Source organism: Culex pipiens, chromosome 3 (assembly GCF_016801865.2).
Source record: "Culex pipiens pallens isolate TS chromosome 3, TS_CPP_V2, whole genome shotgun sequence".
Taxonomy (NCBI): Eukaryota; Metazoa; Arthropoda; class Insecta; order Diptera; family Culicidae; genus Culex; species Culex pipiens.
In genome coordinates, this window is record NC_068939.1 from 111148483 (window position 1) to 111171526 (window position 23044).

The 23044-nt window shown below is 36.3% G+C and overlaps 2 protein-coding genes across 3 annotated transcripts in view; one reads left to right on the forward strand and one right to left on the reverse strand.

Annotated features, from left to right (window-relative positions):
* Nucleotides 1–23044, forward strand: part of LOC120426302 (kinesin-like protein KIF3A) — a 57459-nt gene that overhangs the window by 19579 nt on the left and 14836 nt on the right. The gene's annotated exons all lie outside the window — the stretch shown is intronic.
* Nucleotides 1–23044, reverse strand: part of LOC120426303 (uncharacterized) — a 35861-nt gene that overhangs the window by 10016 nt on the left and 2801 nt on the right. Inside the window, exons 2-3 of one of the 2 annotated variants that reach the window (XM_039591051.2) lie at nucleotides 4380–4430; nucleotides 3861–3997 (exon numbers count right to left, since the gene is read on the reverse strand). In XM_039591051.2, coding sequence (XP_039446985.1) covers nucleotides 3861–3997; nucleotides 4380–4389 — 147 coding nt within the window. In that variant the 5' untranslated portion in view covers nucleotides 4390–4430. The remainder of the gene's footprint in view (nucleotides 1–3860; nucleotides 3998–4379; nucleotides 4431–23044) is intronic. The other variant, XM_039591052.2, reaches the window with a different exon arrangement.

The following is a 23044-nucleotide window of genomic DNA, read 5'->3' on the forward strand; positions in this document are numbered from 1 at the left end:
TCATTGGAAAGGCCTTTCAATTACCTAACCAACGATGGGTCGGATGATGGATCCGGACACAGTTTACATACATTTAAGTGAGATCCGGCTTCAAAAAAGTACATAAATATCACTTAAGTGGTCATAACTTGAGACAGGGTTGCCAGATCTTCAATGTTTTGAACTCATTGGAAAAATCTTTTGATTACCTAACCAACGATGAGTCGGATGATGGATCCGGACATAGTTTACATACATTTAAGTGAGATCCGGCTTCAAAAAAGTACATAAATATCACTTAAGTGGTCATAACTTGAGACAGGGTTGCCAGATCTTCAATGTTTTGAACTCATTGGAAAGGTCTTTTGATTACCTAACCAACGATGAGTCGGATGATGGATCCGGACATAGTTTACATACATTTAAGTGAGATCCGGCTTCAAAAAAGTACATAAATATCACTTAAGTGGTCATAACTTGAGACAGGGTTGCCAGATCTTCAATGTTTTGGACTCATTGGAAAGGTTTTTTGATAACCTTACCAACGATGGGTCGGATGATGGATCCGGACATAGTTTACATACATTTAAGTGAGATCCGGCTTCAAAAAAGTACATAAATATCACTTAAGTGGTCATAACTTGAGACAGGGTTGCCAGATCTTCAATGTTTTGGACTCATTGGAAAGGTCTTTTGATTACCTAACCAACGATGAGTCGGATGATGGATCCGGACATAGTTTACATACATTTAAGTGAGATCCGGCTTCAAAAAAGTACATAAATATCACTTAAGTGGTCATAACTTGAGACAGGGTAGCCAGATCTTCAATGTTTTGGACTCATTGGAAAGGTTTTTGATAACCTAACCAACGATGGGTCGGATGATGGATCCGGACATAGTTTACATACATTTAAGTGAGATCCGGCTTAAAAAAGTACATAAATATCACTTAAGTGGTCATAACTTGAGACAGGGTTGCCAGATCTTCAATGTTTTGGACTCGTTGGAAAGGTATTTTTATTACCTAACAAACGATGGGTCGGATGATAGATCTGAACATAGTTTACATACATTTAAGTGAGATCCGGTTTTAAAAAAGTACATAAATATCACTTAAGTGGGCATAACTTGAGACAGGGTTGCCAGATCTTCAATGTTTTGGACTCATTGGAAAGGTCTTTTGATAACCTAACCAACGATGAGTTGGATGATGGATCCGGATATAGTTTACATACATTTAAGTGAGATCCGGCTTCAAAAAAGTACATAAATATCACTTAAGTGGTCATATCTCGAGACAGGGTTGCCAGATCTTCAATGTTTTGGACTCATTGGAAAGGTCTTTTGATTACCTAACCAACGATGGGTCGGATGATAGATCCGGACATAGTTTTCATATAGATAAGTGAGATCCGGCATCAAAATTCCAGCACCTGATTTGCAACTCTGGCACTTTTTTATACGTAACTTTTGAACTACTTATCGGATCTTCAAACAATTCAATAGTGCAGTATGGGGCACCAAAACAAATCGAATGCAACTTGTTTGACTCAAATCGGATCAGCCAGTGCCGAGAAAACTTGGCAAGAATTTTGAGCACCAAAGTGAATACGCACACACATACACACACACACACAGACATTTGTTCAGTTTTCGATTCTGAGTCGATAGGTATACATGAATATAGGTCTACGAGCTGTTTTTCAAAAGTTCATTTTTCGAGCAGGATTATAGCCTTACCTCAGTGAGGAAGGCAAAAAGTATGTTTACTCCCCTTGGGCACTATGCACAAATTGTGATGAAACATGTAAACAATTTAAAGTTTGACAGAAACCTAGTACCTTTTGTTCAGAAACTCATGCCGAATATTTTTCTACAAAAAGTTCATGAAAAGATGATTTCAATAAAAAGTTATATAACAAATACTATTACAAAAATCAAAAATGGTGCGAAAAAAATGTGTACACTTTTCGAAAAATTAACATACATAAAGTTATTTGTTGACATATCACCATAAATCCAGTCTCCCAACTCCAAATAGGCATCTTTGACTGGTTAAAAAATAATTTGGATTGAATATAAAGTTTACTAACTACTTAGTATAAATGTTTATATACTTCTGGAAATTCTATATAAAACTTATCTAAACTTAATTTTGCATACTTTTAATTTAACTAAATGTCAATATCTTACCATAGAATTGCTAAATAAACTTTTTGAATCGTATACTGGTTCGGATGCGACGAAGTACTAAGTAATTTTGACGAAGTTTATAAGAAATTTTGTCCTGCTAGATTGACTGAATATTCATAGCTTAATTATAACTATTTTTTAAACTAACTGTAACTTTGCACAGTTGTTTTTGAAAATTTTGACATGTTCCGTGACTATACGTAATTTGGCGAGATCTACAACTTTGTCGAAGACACCAACTCGCTAGGAGGTCACTGGAAAAAGTTAGATTTCAGCGCCACCTATGCGGCCAAAATTGGAACTACATTTTAGTACCAAAATGTAGCCCTGATTTTTCTGAGCAACTTTGCTGAGGACACCGAAGCTCTAGGACGTAACCCCAGAGCGCTATTAATTTTGTCCTGCTAGATTGACTGAATATTCATAGCTTAATTATAACTATTTTTTAAACTAACTGTAACTTTGCACAGTTGTTTTTGAAAATTTTGACATGTTCGGTGACTATACGTAATTTGGCGAGATCTACAACTTTGTCGAAGACACCAACTCGCTAGGAGGTCACTGGAAAAAGTTAGATTTCAGCGCCACCTATGCGGCCAAAATTGGAACTACATTTTAGTACCAAAATGTAGCCCTGATTTTTCTGAGCAACTTTGCTGAAGACACCGAAGCTCTAGGACGTAACCCCAGAGCGCTATTAATTTTGTCCTGCTAGATTGACTGAATATTCATAGCTTAATTATAACTATTTTTTTAACTAACTGTAACTTTACGCAGTTATTTTTGAGAATTTTGACATGTTCCGTGGCTATACGTAATTTGGCGAGATCTACAACTTTGTCGAAGACACCAACTCGCTAGGAGGTCACTGGAAAAAGTTAGATTTCAGCGCCACCTATGCGGCCAAAATTAGAACTACATTTTAGTACCAAAATGTAGCCCTGATTTTTCTGAGCAACTTTGCTGAAGACACCGAAGCTCTAGGACGTAACCCCAGAGCGCTATTAATTTTGTCCCGCTAGATTGCCACCTCGCCCCACTGTGCAATGGCTTCGAGATACAGTAATTTTTAAATTACAAAATACAAAAATATTTAAATAACTTACGCCCTTCTCAAATGTCATTTTCGAGTACAATTGGCTCCATATACACAAAAATGGCTTATATAGGCCAAGGATAACATGTCCACAAAGTTTCATTGAAATCGGAGAGGGTCGGGTACAAAAGTACCAGAAAAATTCCTGATTTGAGCTGGAATTGCTCTTTAGAGCATTTTTGGATCACATTTGAACTCAACGACTAAAAGTTAGACAACAAAAAAGTTTGTTTTTCGTGATTCGATTATCCCAAATATGACTAAATATCTAAAGTTATTTCTGTTAAAATCTATATTTAATAACTGTCAAAAGATTCAAAAAAAGTTTTTGATCAAAATTGACTTCTTCCTTTATAAACTACAATTGAGTCAAGATGAGATACTATGAAATTACTACATAAACATAAACAAATAGTTAACACTAACTTGTATTGCAATTTTACGATAGCAGATATATTATTGTAAAAATAATCCTTCATGAAAGGTCAATATGTTTTTTATCTGCTTCATTTTATTTTATTTTAAATTGCGATTTATGAATTTACTAAATAATAATCTTTACACATAATTGCCAACCATTGCAACTCACCAGCTCCAGCAGCTTAAACACCGGCGGCAGGAACTTGGTGACGCCACTGCTGCCGAAGTACTCCTTCCGCATGCCCCGGTCGGTCTGGTCGGTCCCGGCTCCCTGTTCTGCGCTGGCCATCGTGAGGCGGGAGATTTCTGCGCAGAGACACAAAACGACATCGTCATTAGTTGACGTCTTTTTAGACTTTGGGATATTCTAAGTAACTTTGCATGCTTCAAAGCGCGCAGAAACAGTTGGTAATTGCTAATTGGTCAGTCATCATCATCTTGTGTGTGTATCTAGTGAACATTTTGTGATAATTGAGTTAAGTGAGCGGTTGTGGTTTAACTATTCTATTGTTTTCGTGGTTTTAGTCGAGGCTGGTTTTGTCGAAAATTGAGGGGTGTTCGTCGTTACAGGTTGTGTGAGCATAATTTTGTTTTGGGTTTTAGGCCTTCTGGGTTGTCACGACTTGGTGCTTTATTGGATTATTTGGGTTAACTTCATTCGTATAAAATTACTGTGTTTTGACTGTACCTATGTTCATGATTGATGACTGTATTTGAGATTTGTACTATTTGACGAAACCTATAGAATAATGCAAGATGTTTAGTCGATCGAATTGAAAGCTTTCATATACATCAGCTGTCGACTTTTGAAACGAACTAATGCGTAAGTCACGACTTGGAGCAACTGAACTCAGTGTATGGCTTTCCGTTCAATGTAATTCTGTGGTACTTGCGGCTGCACTTTCTAACATAACACAGAGGCTATAATATGCCTCTGTGGTTAGTAACTTCAATTTGTCATTCGTGTCCAATCAATGATGGCTGACATCGTGAAGCATTGCTATTTACCGAATGAATTATCGTTCAACTTTTTACTCTTGTTACGTTACGTATCATTTACGGCGAAGATGTTTCCGGAAAACTTTCCTTTTCCACATCGAGTCCGTGTCATTACTCTAAACATTTTCCCACAGTTTATATGCATTTATGTAAACAAATCCGTCCAACACACGTGTGTCAATTGTATACCTTATCAGTGAAACAAATCTTGTTCCCTTCACACCCTCTTGTCGCGTCACACACTGACCTACATTACCCTCTTCATGGAATCCATTCAGCGTATATCTGCAAAATGTGTGTTTGTTTTGCTTTTGCTGAACGCATGTACTCGAATGACAACTCCAAACGTGTGTGTGCGGGCTAGAATAGCCGCAGAACGAGTCTGGAACCGGTTTGATGCCGATTCATTCAGTTCGTTTGGTTTGGTTATCTAATGTTTAAGATTTATTGCGCTGCACATCCAGTCCCTACTGCGGTGCTGCTGCAGAGATTGAATGGTTGGTTGGTTTGTTGTGCACACCTGTTGAAGCCTCGGTCACCTGTCACGCTGCCGTCAATCGACAGCTAGAGGCAGCCAGAACAGTGGCACCTGGTGGAAGGTCACACGCGGTTCACAAGGTCTTGAACTGACGATTGCGAGATAGGAGATTGTGATTGGCGGTCGATGAAGCGTGAAATGAATCGTTTTGGGTCGTATGGAATGACCTATTTTCTAGTATTTTTAATCGACTGATCATAATTCAAATCTCACAAATGTTAAAAAAAATAAAAACAATGAGGTAATTGAACATTCTCAATTTGACTGCATTCTCAAATTCAAGAATTGTTTGTTTTTCTCAATTTTAATGACTGCTTTTGTTAAATACGCTTTGCATTTAAATTTAAATATATTAAATATATATGTTTGTCTACATTTTAAAATAACATAAACTAAAAAAATACTTGCAACAGGCCCATGCTATGTAATGTTAACCATTAGTGGACCTGAAATGGACCCCCTTTTCCTATAGTAGTCCCGGGTCCATAATCCAATATTGGACCCGGGTCTACTGTAGGAAAACTGTTATTTTTATTTCAATTTTAGCCGATGATGATAGATATAAAGTATAAAAACTAACTTAATCCACCTATGTGGTTGGTGCCTTCCTCACTCTTTTCCAACAATGTGTGATATGTGATATGATGGGTTTGGACACAAATTTCGTCTGATTTCGTTAAGTTCCGGAATACAAAAAACACACATATCACTCAAGGGCTCATAAGTGGCATCTTAAGTGGTCAGAACTCGAGACAGGGTTGCCAGATCTTCAATGTTTTAGACTCGTTGGAAAGGTTTTTCGATTACCTAACCAACGATGGGTCGGATGATGGATCCGGACATTGTTTACATACATTTAAGTGAGATCCGGCTACAAAAAAGTACATTAAGGTCACTTAAGTGGGCATAGCTTGAGACAGGGTTGCCAGATTATCAATGTTTTAGACTCGTTGGAAAGGTCTTTCGATTACCTAACCAACGATGGGTCGGATGATGGATCCGGACGTGGTTTACTTATATTTAAGTGAGATCCGGCTACAAAAAAGTAAATAAATGTCACTTAAGTGGTCATAGCTCAAGACAGGGTTGTCAGATCGTCAATGTTTTAGACTCATTGGAAAGGTCTTTCGATTACCTTACCAAGGATGGGTCGGATGATGGATCCGGAAATTGTTTACATACATTTAAGTGAGATCCGGCTACAAAAAAGTACATTAAGGTCACTTAAGTGGGCATAGCTTAAGACAGGGTTGCCAGATCTTCAATGTTTTAGACTCGTTGGAAAGGTCTTTCAATTACCTTTCCAAAGATGGGTCGGATGATGGATCTGGACGTTGTTTACATACATTTAAGTGAGATCCGGCTACAAAAAAAGTACATAAATATCACTTAAGTGGTCAGAACTCGAGACAGGGTTGCCAGATCTTCAATGTTTTAGACTCGTTGGAAAGGTCTTTCAATTACCTAACTAACGATGTATAACATGATGATGTTTGGTTCCGTTTACTGCCATTTATTCAACTTCCGAAAATATGCGAAAACACATTTTTATACATAACTTTTGAACTACTTATCGAAACTTCAAACAATTCAATAGCAGTCGTATGGGACCCTAAACCAAGTCGAATGCGACTGGTTTGGTCAAAATCGGTTCAGTCAGTGCTGAGAAAACTGCGTGACATTATTGGTCACATACACACACACATACACACACACATACACACACACATACACACACACATACACACACATACACACACATACACATACACACACACATACACACACACATACACACAGACATTTGTTCAGTTTTCGATTCTGAGTCGATATGTATACATCAAGGTGGGTTTTCGAGCTTTAAATAAAAAGTTCAATTTTAGAGCAGGATTATAGCCTTACCTCAGTGAGGAAGGCAAAAAGGGCCGCTGCTCACTTTCCATTGTAAACATATATGTTTTGTTACCATACAACACATTTTGGCTAGTTTTCATATTTTTAATTTTTGGGTCCTGTATGACCCATCAGACCTGAAAGGGCTAAAACAACATAAAAATGTACAGCATTATTAACACATTTTTTCCAAAAATGATCACAGAAGACGTTTCAAAAATCACTGTAAGCATATAAATGAATAAAAAAAGTAAACTTTTGCATGTCAATAAGTTATAAGTTCACTCAAATAAAACAAAAGATGAGTTTACAGTTGCTGATAAAACCACGCAATTTTCCTCATTTGTGTAGGTTAAATTAATAATTTTCGTTGTGCTATATTGAACCCCCTAATTTTGCTCGAAATTAAGCAGTTCCTGGAGTTATTTCAGTCAAGTTCCTTAAATTTACATTATTCCAACATACTGAAGCGAAATAATCAGTCAAAAAATGATAGGATAGTTAACTCTCTTCTGCCCAATTTTTTTTAGGGTTTTTATTTCTACCTTATTCAGGAGGTTATTTTGAGTATGTTTTTTTCTACGAAAAACTTTACTTCTCTTTATGTTTTCTTGTTTTCTTTTTAGTATTTTAATTTGCATTTATCTTATTTATTTATTTTTTATTTTTTTGTATTTGGCCTATTCTACCACATCCTATCATTTCATTTTGCCTTTAATTTTTTTATGTTTTTGCAATCACGTTTTCAATTTTTTGCTTGTTTTCCACATTTTCTGCTATAGAATCTATATTGTAAAAAATATTGCGTAGAAACATAGTCTGGAACACTACAAAAATTACAAATGATAGTAAAAATCACATGCCTACCCCTAAAAATTATTTTTTTCAAAACATTGGCAAAATCATATCAAACAAGTCAAACTTCCAACCCTAAAATTTTCTAAAATTTTAAGAGTTCTTCTTTCCAATGCTGTTTTAAGATCAAAATTGGTAGAAAATATGATTTTTGACGAATTTTGTAGCCCATTTAGATGGGGGTTGGGTTGTAGAGGGTTAACTCAATCATAAAAAGGAAATCGACGTCGTCGTGCTATCTCTCTGAGCGTTTTTCTCGAAACACCAAGTTGATTTACGGGTGCCACGATATCTCGAGATGGGATGGACCAAATTAGCTGAAATTCGGGGAGAAAACTCTCAAGTCATATCCCGTGTGCATGACGAAGCCCGATTTTGGAATTTTGAAAAACACAAAAATAATTTTATCTTTTTTTAAATAAGGTTTTTGAAAATCGGCCTTCGTCATGCACACAGGACCGGTTTAAAGAGTTTTCACCAAAATTTTGAGCCGATTTGGTTTAGGCAGTGTTAAGATATCGTGGCACCCTTTTTTTTTAAAATGCTAACTTCAAATAGCTATATCTCGGCAATGATACAACCAAATGTCTTCAAATTTGTTTTGATAATAGATGAAAATGTACATTTTAATGCCCTGAAAACAGATTTTAAATAAAATTAAGTGTGTGCTCACACCAACCTCCCACAATTTTGAGCCAAATCGGTCAAGGCTCTTAAAATCGGTTAAGACTTTTTATCGTTGATGTTTGTATGCAAAAAATCGAAAAAAAAATGTATAGGAGCAACTCTCTACGAAATCGGCCGATATCGACCATTTTTTTTTTGTATTTTTTTATTTGACTTAAACTTTGTGGGGCCCTCCCTATTAGTCAAGGCTAAAAACCCAAAAATAGCATGTCTAACGGCAAATCGTGTAACAGGCCAGGTTTTGATGGATCTAGGCTAAATCGACCCTGCTGAGTCCGAATATCGCGGTCACGAAGCCCGATTCCTTAAGGGAAGCGAGATATTCAAGATGGCGACCATGTTTCTCTATGGCTCAAAAGTTGCGGATTTTTGTCCCCTAAAACATCAAAAAATCTCGAAAATCAAAAAATACGTATTTTGGGAAATTGAGTTTTAGTGAAAAAAAAGTTGATTAAAAAATCTGCAATTTTTTTTCCGTGTACCTATTTTTTCTCAAAAGCCCTCAACAATACCTACAACTTGGCTGAAGACACCAAATTGATCAGAAAATTTACTCAAAAGTTACAGCTGTTTGAATATTTACATACCATTTTTGTATGGACAGCAGCCAAAATTGTATGGAGACTTGTATATGGATGAACCAATCACACAAAATAGCTTATTTGGTCATAGGGAAGGCCCCCACAAAGTTTGAGCCAAATCAAAAAATACAAATAAAATCCATTTCCGGTTTTGGTAGAGAATTGCTCATAGAGAAAAGCAATCATAAGGTGGCGTTAAATGAATCAAGATCATTGTCAGGTGTGAGATTCTCATGTAAAATTGTATGACGAAGAACTTTCTCGAAGACCGCAAAACGATCCGAGTTAACCCTGCCGAGTTATTAACGATTTAAAGATGACGTTTTTGTAAAGTTTGGCTGATTTTGGCGTTACGTACTTTATGGATGAAGACATGAGGGCTTAATCTAATTAGCCCTCTCGGCGTGTTTTCTGGACATCTACTTGAAGAAAAATAACCATTGCTACTTTCAAAATTGTCTTTTAGTTTTTTTCATCTTTGTAATGTTTCAAAGAGCGGAAGGATCGAGAAACTTCTGAGATATTTATTATTATTTATTTTTTGTTTTAAATTTCTTTATTATTTATAGGGAATTTTTAAATAACAGTTCAGGAAACTTGTTAAACAAGACAAGAAATGATCTTGAAAAGATTTCAATTTCATGAAGACCAATTTGTTTTTCATGTAGGATTGTTATGTTCAATTCCAGTAGTAATCGTAATAAAATGTCGCTAAAGGAAATACAGCAAAAAAGAAGTTGATCACCTCGCACAGCACGAAACAGAAATTTTAACAAACCACACCGCAGTGCGTGGTGCGTTGAGATCGGTTTTTATGTAACATGCTCACTATAACTCAACTGACTATTGCTGAGATGATGCCTGCCAAGCAGCAGCATGGGGGTAGAGCATTTATGCTGCAAACGCATATCGCCATCGCGACATCGCGGTCGTTTTTATATGTTTTCTTCTCAAACTTCCAACGCTGCCAGGGCGTTGCGCTCGATGAGGCGTTAAGTTTCGTCACCTTATTCGATATGCTCTGCTGCGTACTTTGGAAGAGACTTCATTTTACACTCTATTGAGACAAGTGTAAACGGGTGACAATCTCTTTCGGTAATTTTTTGGAACGATTTGAGCGGTAGTGAAGAAACGAACGCGAACGAATATAAATTGATGTTTAAAATACTTTATTTTTAAATTAATAAAATTAAAAAGCATTGAGTGCAAATGCAATAGAAAATTGTTGTATCGTAAAACCATAGGTTCAATGAACATTCCACTTTCTTTCGATCCTTGCTGTTCTACAAACTATAGATACCTAGTCAAATAGGAAGTCAACAGCACTCTCTCCCCGCAATACAAAGTAGATCGTGCAGACTAATGACAGTCTGTTGCTTCCTCCACCGTGCCACCCACCCACACACACACATTTCACACCAGTTTGCGCCACTCCTCGCAGCATAATAGCTAAATTCATGCATTTCACTTTGTCGCCTTTGGCTGTCACACCAGCAAAACAACAGGCGGACGGGCGTGGCAGGGCACCTAAAAAGGGGGTTTATGTCGTGCTTAGACTTTTTTTAGTGCTAAAATTATCATTTCTTTGAGCGAGCACAAAGCACTCATTGTTGATAGTTGACAGCAACGGGGCTGCTTTAGTGTGAAATTGTTTGCAACTGGGGAAAGCATTTGAGGTACTGTTTGATTTCGATAAAATTACTTATATACAAATTGTTTCAAAAACTTAATATATATATATTTTAAATCTGGAAATTCAATTTAGTATCCCAATTTAAAACCACAACAACAACTCTTCCCCACACGCTGACCATCGCAACTTTTACGCGAGTTTTGTTTTGATTCGAGATTCCGAACATGCGCCTAGTAGGTTTCACGGGGGTTTTGTTTTGATCGTGTCTTCCACACAAGTTGGTATATAAGTGCTTTGCTAGTATTGGGCTAGTCTACCATCACTGAAAAGTGCTGGTAACTTTAATTGCAATTTGTGGCGCGATATTTAAATTCACACCAATCCATCATAAAGCTATCTCGTGTTAGAGTGGGGTTTAAAATGATCATAGACCGGCAGTCAAGATAATCAATCTAAATTTCGTTGAAAAATTTGATCACTTTTTACAAATTGAATCAAGTTTGAGATTTGAAGAAAATAGTAATACTTTTGCAATTGGTCTTGAATATTAATCTATGTCCCAGTAGCACCTCTAGGCTTTCAAGATAGGCACACAACATTACCATGTGTGAAGATCTGACTGCATTTGCATTCTGGTTTTCACCGTATATCATGTGCGAAGCATGGTGCATTTAAGTCTATCTCAAAATCTGTGCTTCGAAACGAAACGCATCTCCAGCTTACTGATGCAGAAAAATGCAGCTGTTTGAAGCCGGTGCCAGGGATTCGGCGTAAAAGGTTACAAGTTATGATGGTTAGAACTTGATAAATTATGGCATTTCAATGCTATTTGTTTACTAACCACGTACTTGAGGAAAATATCCCAAACAGCAGAAGTTTTTTTTTTGAAAAATACTTCTAAATTTATTTGTTTGTTGATGGCAGGTCTTTTTCAAATATTGGAAAAAAAAATATGACTTTTAGTTCCCACCAAAACCAATTTGATGAATAAAAAAAAAATTATTATGAACTCGTTTTATTGAAAATACCTGCAAATCTAAAGCTGAGCAATTCTCTACGAAATCGGCCGAATTCAACATTTTTTTTTTTTGTAGTTTTTTATTTGACTCTAACTTTGTCATCATACAAGTCTCCATACAATATTGCCAGCTGTCTTTACAAAAATGATACGTAAATATTCGAAAATCTGTAACTTTTGAATGAATCAAGTCAGACACCAAGTCTTCGGTGAAGTTTTAGGTATTGTTGAGGAATATTCAGCAAAATATGTACAAATGTGTATAAAATTGCCGATTTTTAAATTTTTTTTTTTACAAAAACTCAATTTCTCAAAATTTGTATTCCTGGATTTTCGAGATTTTTTTATATGTGTTAGGGGACCAAAGCCCGGAACTTTTCAGCCATAGAGAAATGGTAAAAAATTCTGCCGTCGAATCATGATTTTTTGAAAAAAATGTGATTTTTGGAAAAATCGAAATTCTATGCAAAAGGCCCCCACAAAGTAAGAGCCAGGTTAATGTTAACATTCCATAGGTTGTCTACCTAAGGTGTCTTGATAAGATCCAGTTTCCAGTGTGACGATACACTACCTTCCCTTTACTAAGCAATCGAATCCAGAAGGGAAAAGATCACCAGTTGTGTTGGGTACTGGGCTACGTGGCTCGGTCAAAAATCAAGACACCAAGTCTTCGGGCAAAGTTGTAGGTATTGATGAGGACTATTAGGAAAAAATAGGTACACGAAGAAAAAATCTTGCTGATTTTATAATTAACTTTTGTTTTCACAAAAACTCAATTTCCCAAAATTGTTATGGGACCATCCATAAACAACAGCGCCACCAGCTGATAAACGAAAAAAATCAAATTAGAAGTATGATTTCTGTTTTCAAAAAATATGTTTTATTAGTTGCAACCACTTTCGATTCAATCAGCAAAAAAGAAATGCATTCCAAACTTTATTCCCACCAATAGCATCTACTAGCAAATATACGCTTAGGAAATATGTCGCACCATTTAAGACCAACAAGTATGCTCAGCGATGCCAACATAGTTTAGTCTTGAGCTGCATGTGACGTAAATTTCTACGATTGGCAATCGCACATGTACACACATACACGCGTGCACGTACAAATTGATCTAAACACAAGCAAAAGGCTGCCTTTCGGTATGAAGTAAAGTTATTAATTATGCTCTTAAATGCTCAAGACACACACACACACACACACACACGATTCTCAGTGCCGCGCGAGCGAAATTGCAAACGCGTGACAAATATGGGTTTGCTCGTTCATCTACCGCCAAAAGTAAGAGTTATTCTCTCTTGACGAAAACTTGTTTTGTTTTCATCCATCCACACTGAATCTAGCAATAAACGCATCCATCAATTGATTTTTCCGATTATCACTTGTTGATTGTGTCAAGATAGCATAATTGCACTAAAATAGTTTTGTTCTAAAAGACATAAAAAATGCATTTTAACTTCTTCCCGAAAAGGGAGTGACCCAGTTCACTTTCCTGTTTCGAATTTTGGAAATCTAAACTCAACAAAGCAGTCAAACCCTACAAACAAATTTCGAGACTTGTTGCTTCAACTGAACAAACGAAGTAGTTTATCGGTTTTGTCGTTCAGCTTGTTTTTCTGTCCCTCTCAGCTTTTTGTTTAAACTTGTCACTATCACTTGTTCACATGGTTTGGCTTTCGCTGCCGGCTCCTCCAACATAAATAAATGCGTAGTAAAGAAGGTATCTCACACGCACATCAGTCCCCATCGAAGACTTTTTGTTCAGCATAAACCTGCAGCAAAAAAACCTGTTTTCACGTTGCGAAGCCATCCGCACGCGGGGGAAAAGGTAAACAATAAAACAAAAGAATATGGGGCTCACTTTGTGAATCTGTGAAGGTGTTACATAAAGAAATAGGTTACACAAAAGTGGTGGAGTAGAGTCGCGTGTAAAGTGGCGTTTTTTATCACTTTGGGGGAAGCAAATATGGAATTTTGTTTATCGATCTTTATTTATTGAGACTGGTTCAAAAATAGACTTGACTTGAATTGACATTCCGGCGTCAAAAACAAATCAAATTTCATGTCAATTTGTTGCGATGTAGGCCAAAGAAAGCTGGAACTTATCGATTTTAGATGCGCCAAAAATAAATAAAATGTTACTTACAAGTTTTTAATTGTTTTATTGAGATTTCAGTTCTAAAATCATCCTGAATTACTGGATTTATCTTCAAAGAAATTTTATTTCTTTTTAAACTCAAGCAAACAAAACATTATTTGTTCAGCAAGCTCAAATATGATATACATTAATCTAAATTGCTGGGTCTCGTGGCGCAGGGGTAGCGGCTTCGGCTGCCGATCCCGATGATGCTATGAGACGCGGGTTCGATTCCCGCCTTATCCACTGAGCTTCTATCGGATGGTGAAGTAAAACGTCGGTCCCGGTTTCTCCTGTCTCGTCAGAGGCGCTGGAGCAGAAATCCCACGTTAGAGGAAGGCCATGCCCCGGGGGGCGTAGTGCCAATAGTTTCGTTAATCTAAATTTACTCATTGAAATTATCCAAAGAGTTAACTAAGTATAACTCAACTTGACATTGAGGTAAAATTTAAGGTACCGTCAGTGGGGGTGACTGTGGGTCAAAAAACGATACACCTCTCGTAATTTCTTAATAACAAAAACATTTAAATAACATCGAAAATCTTTCAACGTAGATTTGTTCTTAGATAGTTTACTAACATATTCCCAAAATATGTTGGATTTAGATGGACTCTACCTTAACGTGAAGACTTCCATCATCACCACGATTTTTCGTTCAAAGATATAAATTTTGCGTCGCTATCAATATTTTGACAAAATTCCTTCTGCAAGTTGTTTAGAATAGTGCCCTACACATGCTGATACTTTTTGGTAACGATTGTCCCATTCCTTGCGAAGTTATGGAAATCGTCATTAATCAATGATTGCCAACTAGGACGGCAATGGCTGTACCACAAAATTATATAAATTTTGAAGCACAATTGACTTAGATCAAAAATTCCTTCAGTGGCTTCAAGAAGGCAACAACCGGTACATGCTGATTCATTTTGGTGTATAAATTCGATAAATTGAGTTTAATACAGAATATTTTACAGTGATGACCAATTTTCTTCGAAAATGATCAACGGCTTCACCTTAAATGGCAATCATTTGAAAATTGACCCACTCTCACTTCTTAGAGTGGGGTGACATTGGGTCTAATGAATCTAAAATGATGCTCAAATACAAAGATATGGTAAAACAAGTCATCCAACAGTGTTTCTTGTTCGAGGGAATCGTATTGACATGCTAAAATGTTTAAAGTAGAGATTTTCAAACATTTGGGTACTTTTTGATCAATTCCAACAACAATTTTAAAAACTTGATTTTTCGAGAGGTCACCTTAAGATGTCCCCTACACAACCCTTTTAACAGGATTTAGTTTCATTGAGAAGATCCTGAGAAAAGGTAAATTCCTTAAAAAATCACTTTGACCCATTCTCACCCCCCAGACCCAATGTCACCCCCACTGACGGTACCTATGTTTTCTACTTCATTTTCAATTTACTACATTTGAGATTGAGGGTTCTTAAATTTTGTTATTATTTTTTATTGAAAATGTCACAAAAAATATATTTTTCCTAAATTTCATTCTTCTAAAATTTTATCTTATCAAATAGTTGCCAGATAAAAAAAATATAAAAAATACTCTCAAAAGTGGAATTAAATGGCAGTAATTTTGATTCAAAGTTTGAGTTCGCCTCTGATTTTTTGCCGATGTCTCGTTTCGGAGGGACAGTACGACCGACCTCATCCATTACAAAGTTGAAAGTAAGTACATGTAGTAGTACAAGTATATAGTACTTAGATACTTCTTGCATAATTCCGTAGCTCAAAACAGTGATAAAAAAAAACAAATAAATTTTCGTAAAAACGTGTTGGGATTTGTACGAAAAACTGAAGATGCAAAATTGCTCAGACTAGCTTCCAGAAATCAATTTTTAAACCAATTTTTGCTCTCTATCATATTTTTTTTTCAATTTTAAGAATTAATAAAAACTTTTTGAAAGTGCTCAAATTCTTTATTTTAAACTTTTAAAATGGGCTTGACTTATTGAATTGCGAAATTATGTTCATGGAAAACAGCGAAAAATTTTACATAGAAAATCGAACCAATAGTTTCTTATCATCACAAGTTGAAAAAAGAGGGCTAGTTAGACTGAAAAAAGATATTTTTTCATAAAATTTAAACTTCAAAATTTGTATCTCAGCAACCATGCGGCCGATATACAAAGTCTAGAAAGGAAGTTGTAGGCATCGTTGCAAAATTAAGATCACTTCATTACAATTTTTTAAAGTCATTATCGATTGCAAATTTGATTTTGCATCAAAACAATATTCTGAAATTTTGTTAGACAATTCTTCATTATTTTTTTCGAAAAAATGTATCTTCAGTACCAGATTTTGCACCAATCTTAAATGTTTCTTAAATTTTTTTCTCCAAGTTCAGGTCATTTTCAAAAAACCATTGATTTTCGAAAATCTTGATTTGTTCTGTTTTGCCGTTTCAAATCATTTTCAGATATTTTTTATAATTTTTTTACGTTTTAATCTTTTTATAGATAAATGTATAACTTCTCTAGAATTTCGCAAACTTTTTCGAAATTTTGCATTTGGATGAATTTTTACCCATTCATTCTCTACGTAAAAAGAAGCAATTTGCATCACCAGTTTCTATTCAATTTTGCGGGCTGGTCATACAAAATGATAATCAGAGTGTGTATTGGAGAATCTTAATCAATTTTCTGATCGATTTTGTGTCTTCGGCAAAGTTGTAGGTTATGGTTTGGACTTGGCAGAAAATAATAGTTTCAGGAAAAAAGAAAATTCTTGATATTTTTATTCGATTTTTACCTACTAAAACTCAAATTTTAAAAATATATATAAATAATATATATATACAGCAATTCCATTTCAAAAGAGCCTAAACCGAAAAAAAAGTTCTCCGATCGGGCTCAAAATTTTTCTGGGGGTTCCTTGGCCAAAATAATTAGACCCGTATTTTTTTGTTTGGCCATTAGGGTGACCTACATCGTGCTAGGGTGGTTCGAAAAATGGCAATTTTCGTCATTTTTCGCAAAAACCTCTTTTTTCAAAAAATCATATCTCCGCGCCATTTCATCCGATTTTAGCTGTCTTAGACGCAAAAGAAAGATGATAAGTTTGGCTATTTGGGAAAAATAGTAAAAAGTTTCAGAAATCTAGCTTAACATTTGAAAAAGTCGCATGAAAACTTAAAATGGCGTTTTGACCGTGTCTGGACCAAAGAGCCTATGTCTGAAAATATTGTTATTGGATTCCTCGGAAAATTTCACATAACATATCAAAAAATTGGCGATGTCGAACCGTACGTTTCGGAGATATGATTTTTTGAAAATAAAAACTGAGTTTTTTGACGCGCCACGCGCAAAAACGGGAAAATTACGAAATCGGCAAAAAATCAGCTTTTTCCACTAAAACTGCGATAACTTTAAAATTTCAGCGATGACTTATAGATGTTATGGTACCAAAAGTTGCGTATTTTAATTACAAAAATTTTGGTACCCTAACATGTATAGGTCATCGCTGAAATTTTTAAGTTATCGCAGTTTTAGTGAAAAAAGTTGATTTTTTGCCGATTTCGTCATTTTCCTGTTTTTGCGCGTGGCGCGTCGAAAAACTCAGTTTTTATTTTCAAAAAATCATATCTCGGAAACGTACGGTTCGACATCGCCAATTTTTTGATATGTTATGTGAAATTTTCCGAGGAATCCGATAAAAATATTTTCAGACATAGGCTCTTTGGTCCAGACACGGTCAAAACGCCATTTTAAGTTTTCATACGACTTTTTCAAATGTTAAGCTAGATTTTTGAAACTTCTTACTATTTTTCTCAAATAGCCAAACTAATCACCTTTCTTTTGCGTCTAAGACAGCTAAAATCGGATGAAATGACGCGGAGATATGATTTTTTGAAAAAAGTGGTTTTTGCGAAAAATGACGAAAATTGCAATTTTTCGAACCACCCTAGCACGATGTAGGTCACCCTAATGGCCAAACAAAAAAATACGGGTCTAATTATTTTGGCCAAGGAACCCCCAGAAAAATTTTGAGCCCGATCGGAGAACTTTTTTTTCGGTTTAGGCTCTTTTCAAATGGAATTGCTGTATATATATATATTTTTTTTACTGGAATATTTTGCGCTTGAGTTAAGCAAAAAAAGCAAAGCAAAGCAGGCCTTACTGGGGTGAGAGACTACCACGCTAGCAACTACACCACCGGACCCGGCCAAACATTTAAGCGGTAGAAGGCTAATCAATCAGAAAAAGTGTCTCAAAATGCTTAAGGGCCCTTACAGAGTGGACGCTGCAAGCGACGCTACAAGCGACGCGACTAATTTGACAGGCGAAGCGACTACGCGCGACTCATTTGCGGCCAGCAGAAATCGCTCGCCTATTCAGAGTAGAAGCGATTTTTCGCTGCGCTACAAGCGACGAACAAGCAACTGTCAAATTGGTCGCGCGACCGACCTGTGCAAACCGAGGTCAGTCGCTTGCAAATCAAGCGATTTAAATTGATTCTGATGTTTTGTTCAGCTTTTCGCTATTCAAAATTTCGAACAAAATGCGCAGAAGAATTGTTTAATGCAATAAATAAAGTACATTTAATTAAAAAATTGCAAAATGGTTCGAAATGAATTTTAAATTGTAAATAAAAAATAAAAAAATCAAAATTCTTCATATTGGAAGGGCATCTCAGAAAGGGTCCACCGAAATAATTTGGTGGCCATTGGCCACTCCGGAACCGGTTCTGAATTTCCTCCGGGGAACCACCGAAGTGGCCAATATCTGATAAGAGCAAAACCGGTCAATATTGGTATCGAAATTCTTCATTTTGGAAGGACATCTCAAAAATGGTCCACCAAAATAATTTGGTGGCCACTGGCCACTCCGGAACCGGTTCTAAATGTCCTCCGGGGAACCACCGAAGTGGCCAATATCTGATCAGAAGAAAACTAGTCAATGTTGGTATCAAAATTCTTCATATTGGAAGGGCATCTCAGAATGGGTCCACCGAAATAATTTGGTGGCCACTGGCCACTCCGGAACCGGTTCTGAATGTCCTCCGGGGAACCACCGAAGTGGCCAATATCTGATCAAAGCAAAACCAGTCGATATTGGTATCGAAATTCTTCATTTTGGAAGGATATCTCAGAAATGGTCCACCAAAATAATTTGGTGGCCACTGGCCACTCCGGAACCGGTTCTAAATGTCCTCCGGGGAACCACCAATGTGGCCAATATCTGATCAAAGCAAAACCAGTCAATATTGGTATCGAAATTCTTCATATTGAAAGGGCATCTCAGAAAGGGTCCACCGAAATAATTTGGTGGCCACTGGCCACTCCAGAACCGGTTCTGAATGTCCTCCGGGGAACCACCGAAGTGGCCAATATCTGATCAAAGCAAAACCAGTCAATATTGGTATCGAAATTCTTCATTTTGGAAGGACATCTCAGAAATGGTCCACCAAAATAATTTGGTGGCCACTGGCCACTCCGGAACCGGTTCTAAATGTCCTCCGGGGAACCACCGATGTGGCCAATATCTGATCAGAAGAAAACTAGTCAATCTTGGTATCAAAATTCTTCATATTGGAAGGGCATCTCAGAAAGGGTCCACCGAAATAATTTGGTGGCCACTGGCCACTCCGGAACCGGTTCTGAATGTCCTTCGGGGAACCACCGAAGTGGCCAATAACTGATCAGAAGAAAACTAGTCAATGTTGGTATCAAAATTCTTCATATTGGAAGGGCATCTCAGAATGGGTCCACCGAAATAATTTGGTGGTCACTGGCCACTCCGGAACCGGTTCTGAATGTCCTCCGGGGAACCACCGAAGTGGTAAATATCTGATCAAAGCAAAACCAGTCAATATTGGTATCGAAATTCTTCATTTTGGAAGGACATCTCAGAAATGGTCCACCAAAATAATTTGGTGGCCACTGGCCACTCCGGAACCGGTTCTAAATGTCCTCCGGGGAACCACCGAAGTGGCCAATATCTGATCAGAAGAAAACTAGTCAATGTTGGTATCAAAATTCTTCATATTGGAAGGGCATCTCAGAATGGGTCCACCGAAATAATTTGGTGGCCACTGGCCACTCCGGAACCGGTTCTAAATGTCCTCCGGGGAACCACCGAAGTGGCCAATATCTTATCAGAAGAAAACTAGTCAATGTTGGTATCGAAATTCTTCATTTTGGAAGGACATCTCAGAAATGGTCCACCAAAATAATTTGGTGGCCACTGGCCACTCCGGAACCGGTTCTGAATGTCCTTCGGGGAACCACCGAAGTGGCCAATAACTGATCAGAAGAAAACTAGTCAATGTTGGTATCAAAATTCTTCATATTGGAAGGGCATCTCAGAATGGGTCCACCGAAATAATTTGGTGGTCACTGGCCACTCCGGAACCGGTTCTAAATGTCCTCCGGGGAACCACCGAAGTGGCCAATATCTGATCAGAAGAAAACTAGTCAATGTTGGTATCAAAATTCTTCATATTGGAAGGGCATCTCAGAATGGGTCCACCGAAATAATTTGGTGGCCACTGGCCACTCCGGAACCGGTTCTAAATGTCCTCCGGGGAACCACCGAAGTGGCCAATATCTTATCAGAAGAAAACTAGTCAATGTTGGTATCGAAATTCTTCATTTTGGAAGGACATCTCAGAAATGGTCCACCAAAATAATTTGGTGGCCACTGGCCACTCCGGAACCGGTTCTGAATGTCCTCCGGGGAACCACCGAAGTGGCCAATATCTGATCAGAAGAAAACTAGTCAATGTTGGTATCAAAATTCTTCATATTGGAAGGGCATCTCAAAAAGGGTCCACCGAAATAATTTGGTGGCCATTGGCCACTCCGGAACCGGTTCTGAATTTCCTCCGGGGAACCACCGAAGTGGCCAATATCTGATAAGAGCAAAACCGGTCAATATTGGTATCGAAATTCTTCATTTTGGAAGGACATCTCAGAAATGGTCCACCAAAATAATTTGGTGGCCACTGGCCACTCCGGAACCGGTTCTGAATGTCCTCCGGGGAACCACCGAAGTGGTAAATATCTGATCGAAGCAAAACCAGTCAATATTGGTATCGAAATTCTTCATTTTGGAAGGACATCTCAAAAATGGTCCACCAAAATAATTTGGTGGCCACTGGTGACTCCGGAACTGGTTCTCCGGAACAACCGAAGTGGCCAATATCTGATCAGGGCAAAACCTGTCAATATTGGTATCGAAATTCTTCATTTTGGAAGGACATCTCGGAAATGGTCCATGGCGTTCATAAGGAAAATGTACTTGGATGACAATCAACCATTTGAATTTTAATAAAATGGAGTTGCAGAACTTAAATTTGTTCAAAGTAACAAAATACAAAAAAAAACAAAACAAAAATTTCATACGATTATCGGAAGTCCACATAGAACCCCAAAATCCCATAGAAACCTTCGGATAATCGAGGCTGGACTGCATAACTTTGTCAAAGAAATCGTATCGATCAGAAAACTTTTCAGTAAGCGTCTTTTGAATTTTTATTTTGAAAACATTTTTGTATGGACATTGGACACAATGCAAAATCTTGATTCAATGGTAAAAATGTAGGACTGGTGTGGTAATGTAGTAAGCAATTCAGGTGAAGCCGTCACTAATTCTCAAGGAAAACAGATCATCATCGAGATCATCATTCTAAAATTCTATAGAATTTTAAAACCTGAAATTTTAAAAATCTAAACATTTGAAATTCTTAAATTCTTAAATTCTTAAATTCTTAAATTCTTAAATTCTTAAATTCTTAAATTCTTAAATTCTTAAATTCTTAAATTCTTAAATTCTTAAATTCTTAAATTCTTAAATTCTTAAATTCTTAAATTCTTAAATTCTTAAATTCTTAAATTCTTAAATTCTTAAATTCTTAAATTCATAAATTCTTAAATTCTTAAATTCTTAAATTCTTAAATTCTTAAATTCTTAAATTCATAAATTCTTAAATTCTTAAATTCTTAAATTCTTAAATTCTTAAATTCTTAAATTCTTAAATTCTTAAATTCTTAAATTCTTAAATTCTTTAATTCTTAAATTCTTAAATTCTTAAATTCTTAAATTCTTAAATTCTTAAATTCTTAAATTCTTAAATTCTTAAATTCTTAAATTCTTAAATTCTTAAATTCTTAAATTCTTAAATTCTTAAATTCTTAAATTCTTAAATTCTTAAATTCTTAAATTCTTAAATTCTTAAATTCTTAAATTCTTAAATTAACTACGGAGTACGAAACGTTGAGATTTCTTATTATTTGAATGTACTTAATTTTTTTTTTAAATATTGATTTTTAAAAGTTAATTTTTTTTTGAAATTATAATTTCTTCGTTTTTTTAATTCTTATATAGCATTGATAAAAAATTTAATTTTTATGTTCTAAACCTATAATTTTTTGAAAATTTTAAACTTTTGATTATTTTGCTCCTCTTTTAATATTTTTTTTATTTGTAAATTTAAAAATTAAAAAAAAAATTTAAAAATAAGGTAGACTGTGCCTTCAAAGCAAAAACTTTAAGTGGAGTAAATAAAATTTTAAAAGTCTGTAAAATCTTTTCGAGATACTTTGACCCACTGAGCAACGCTGTGTTAATTCGATATAAAATATCCATTTTTGCATAAAACAAGTTTCATAAATTACCCCTCTACCAGTTTCATGAATAAATTAATTAGTTCAGGTTTGATAAGTGTTGGAAATCAATAAATAAGTACCTGCAAAAAAAAGCAATCCACTTTAACGACCCCCGGGTCTTTTGTGGGCTCTGTTGCAAGTTTCTACTCATTTCTAGGCGTCCGAAGGTTATGCGTGGTGAGTCACTCAAAACCTCTTTTACGCTAATGGACCGACGTTTTACTTCCACATCCGATAGAAGGCGTGATTAGGCAAATCTCGTCTCGAAAAATGCCACCGGGTCCGTCTGGGATTGAACCCAGGCCATACTGGGGTGAGAGGCTACCACGCTAACCACTGCGCCACCGGACCCGGCTAAGTACCTGCATTCTATCCAAAAA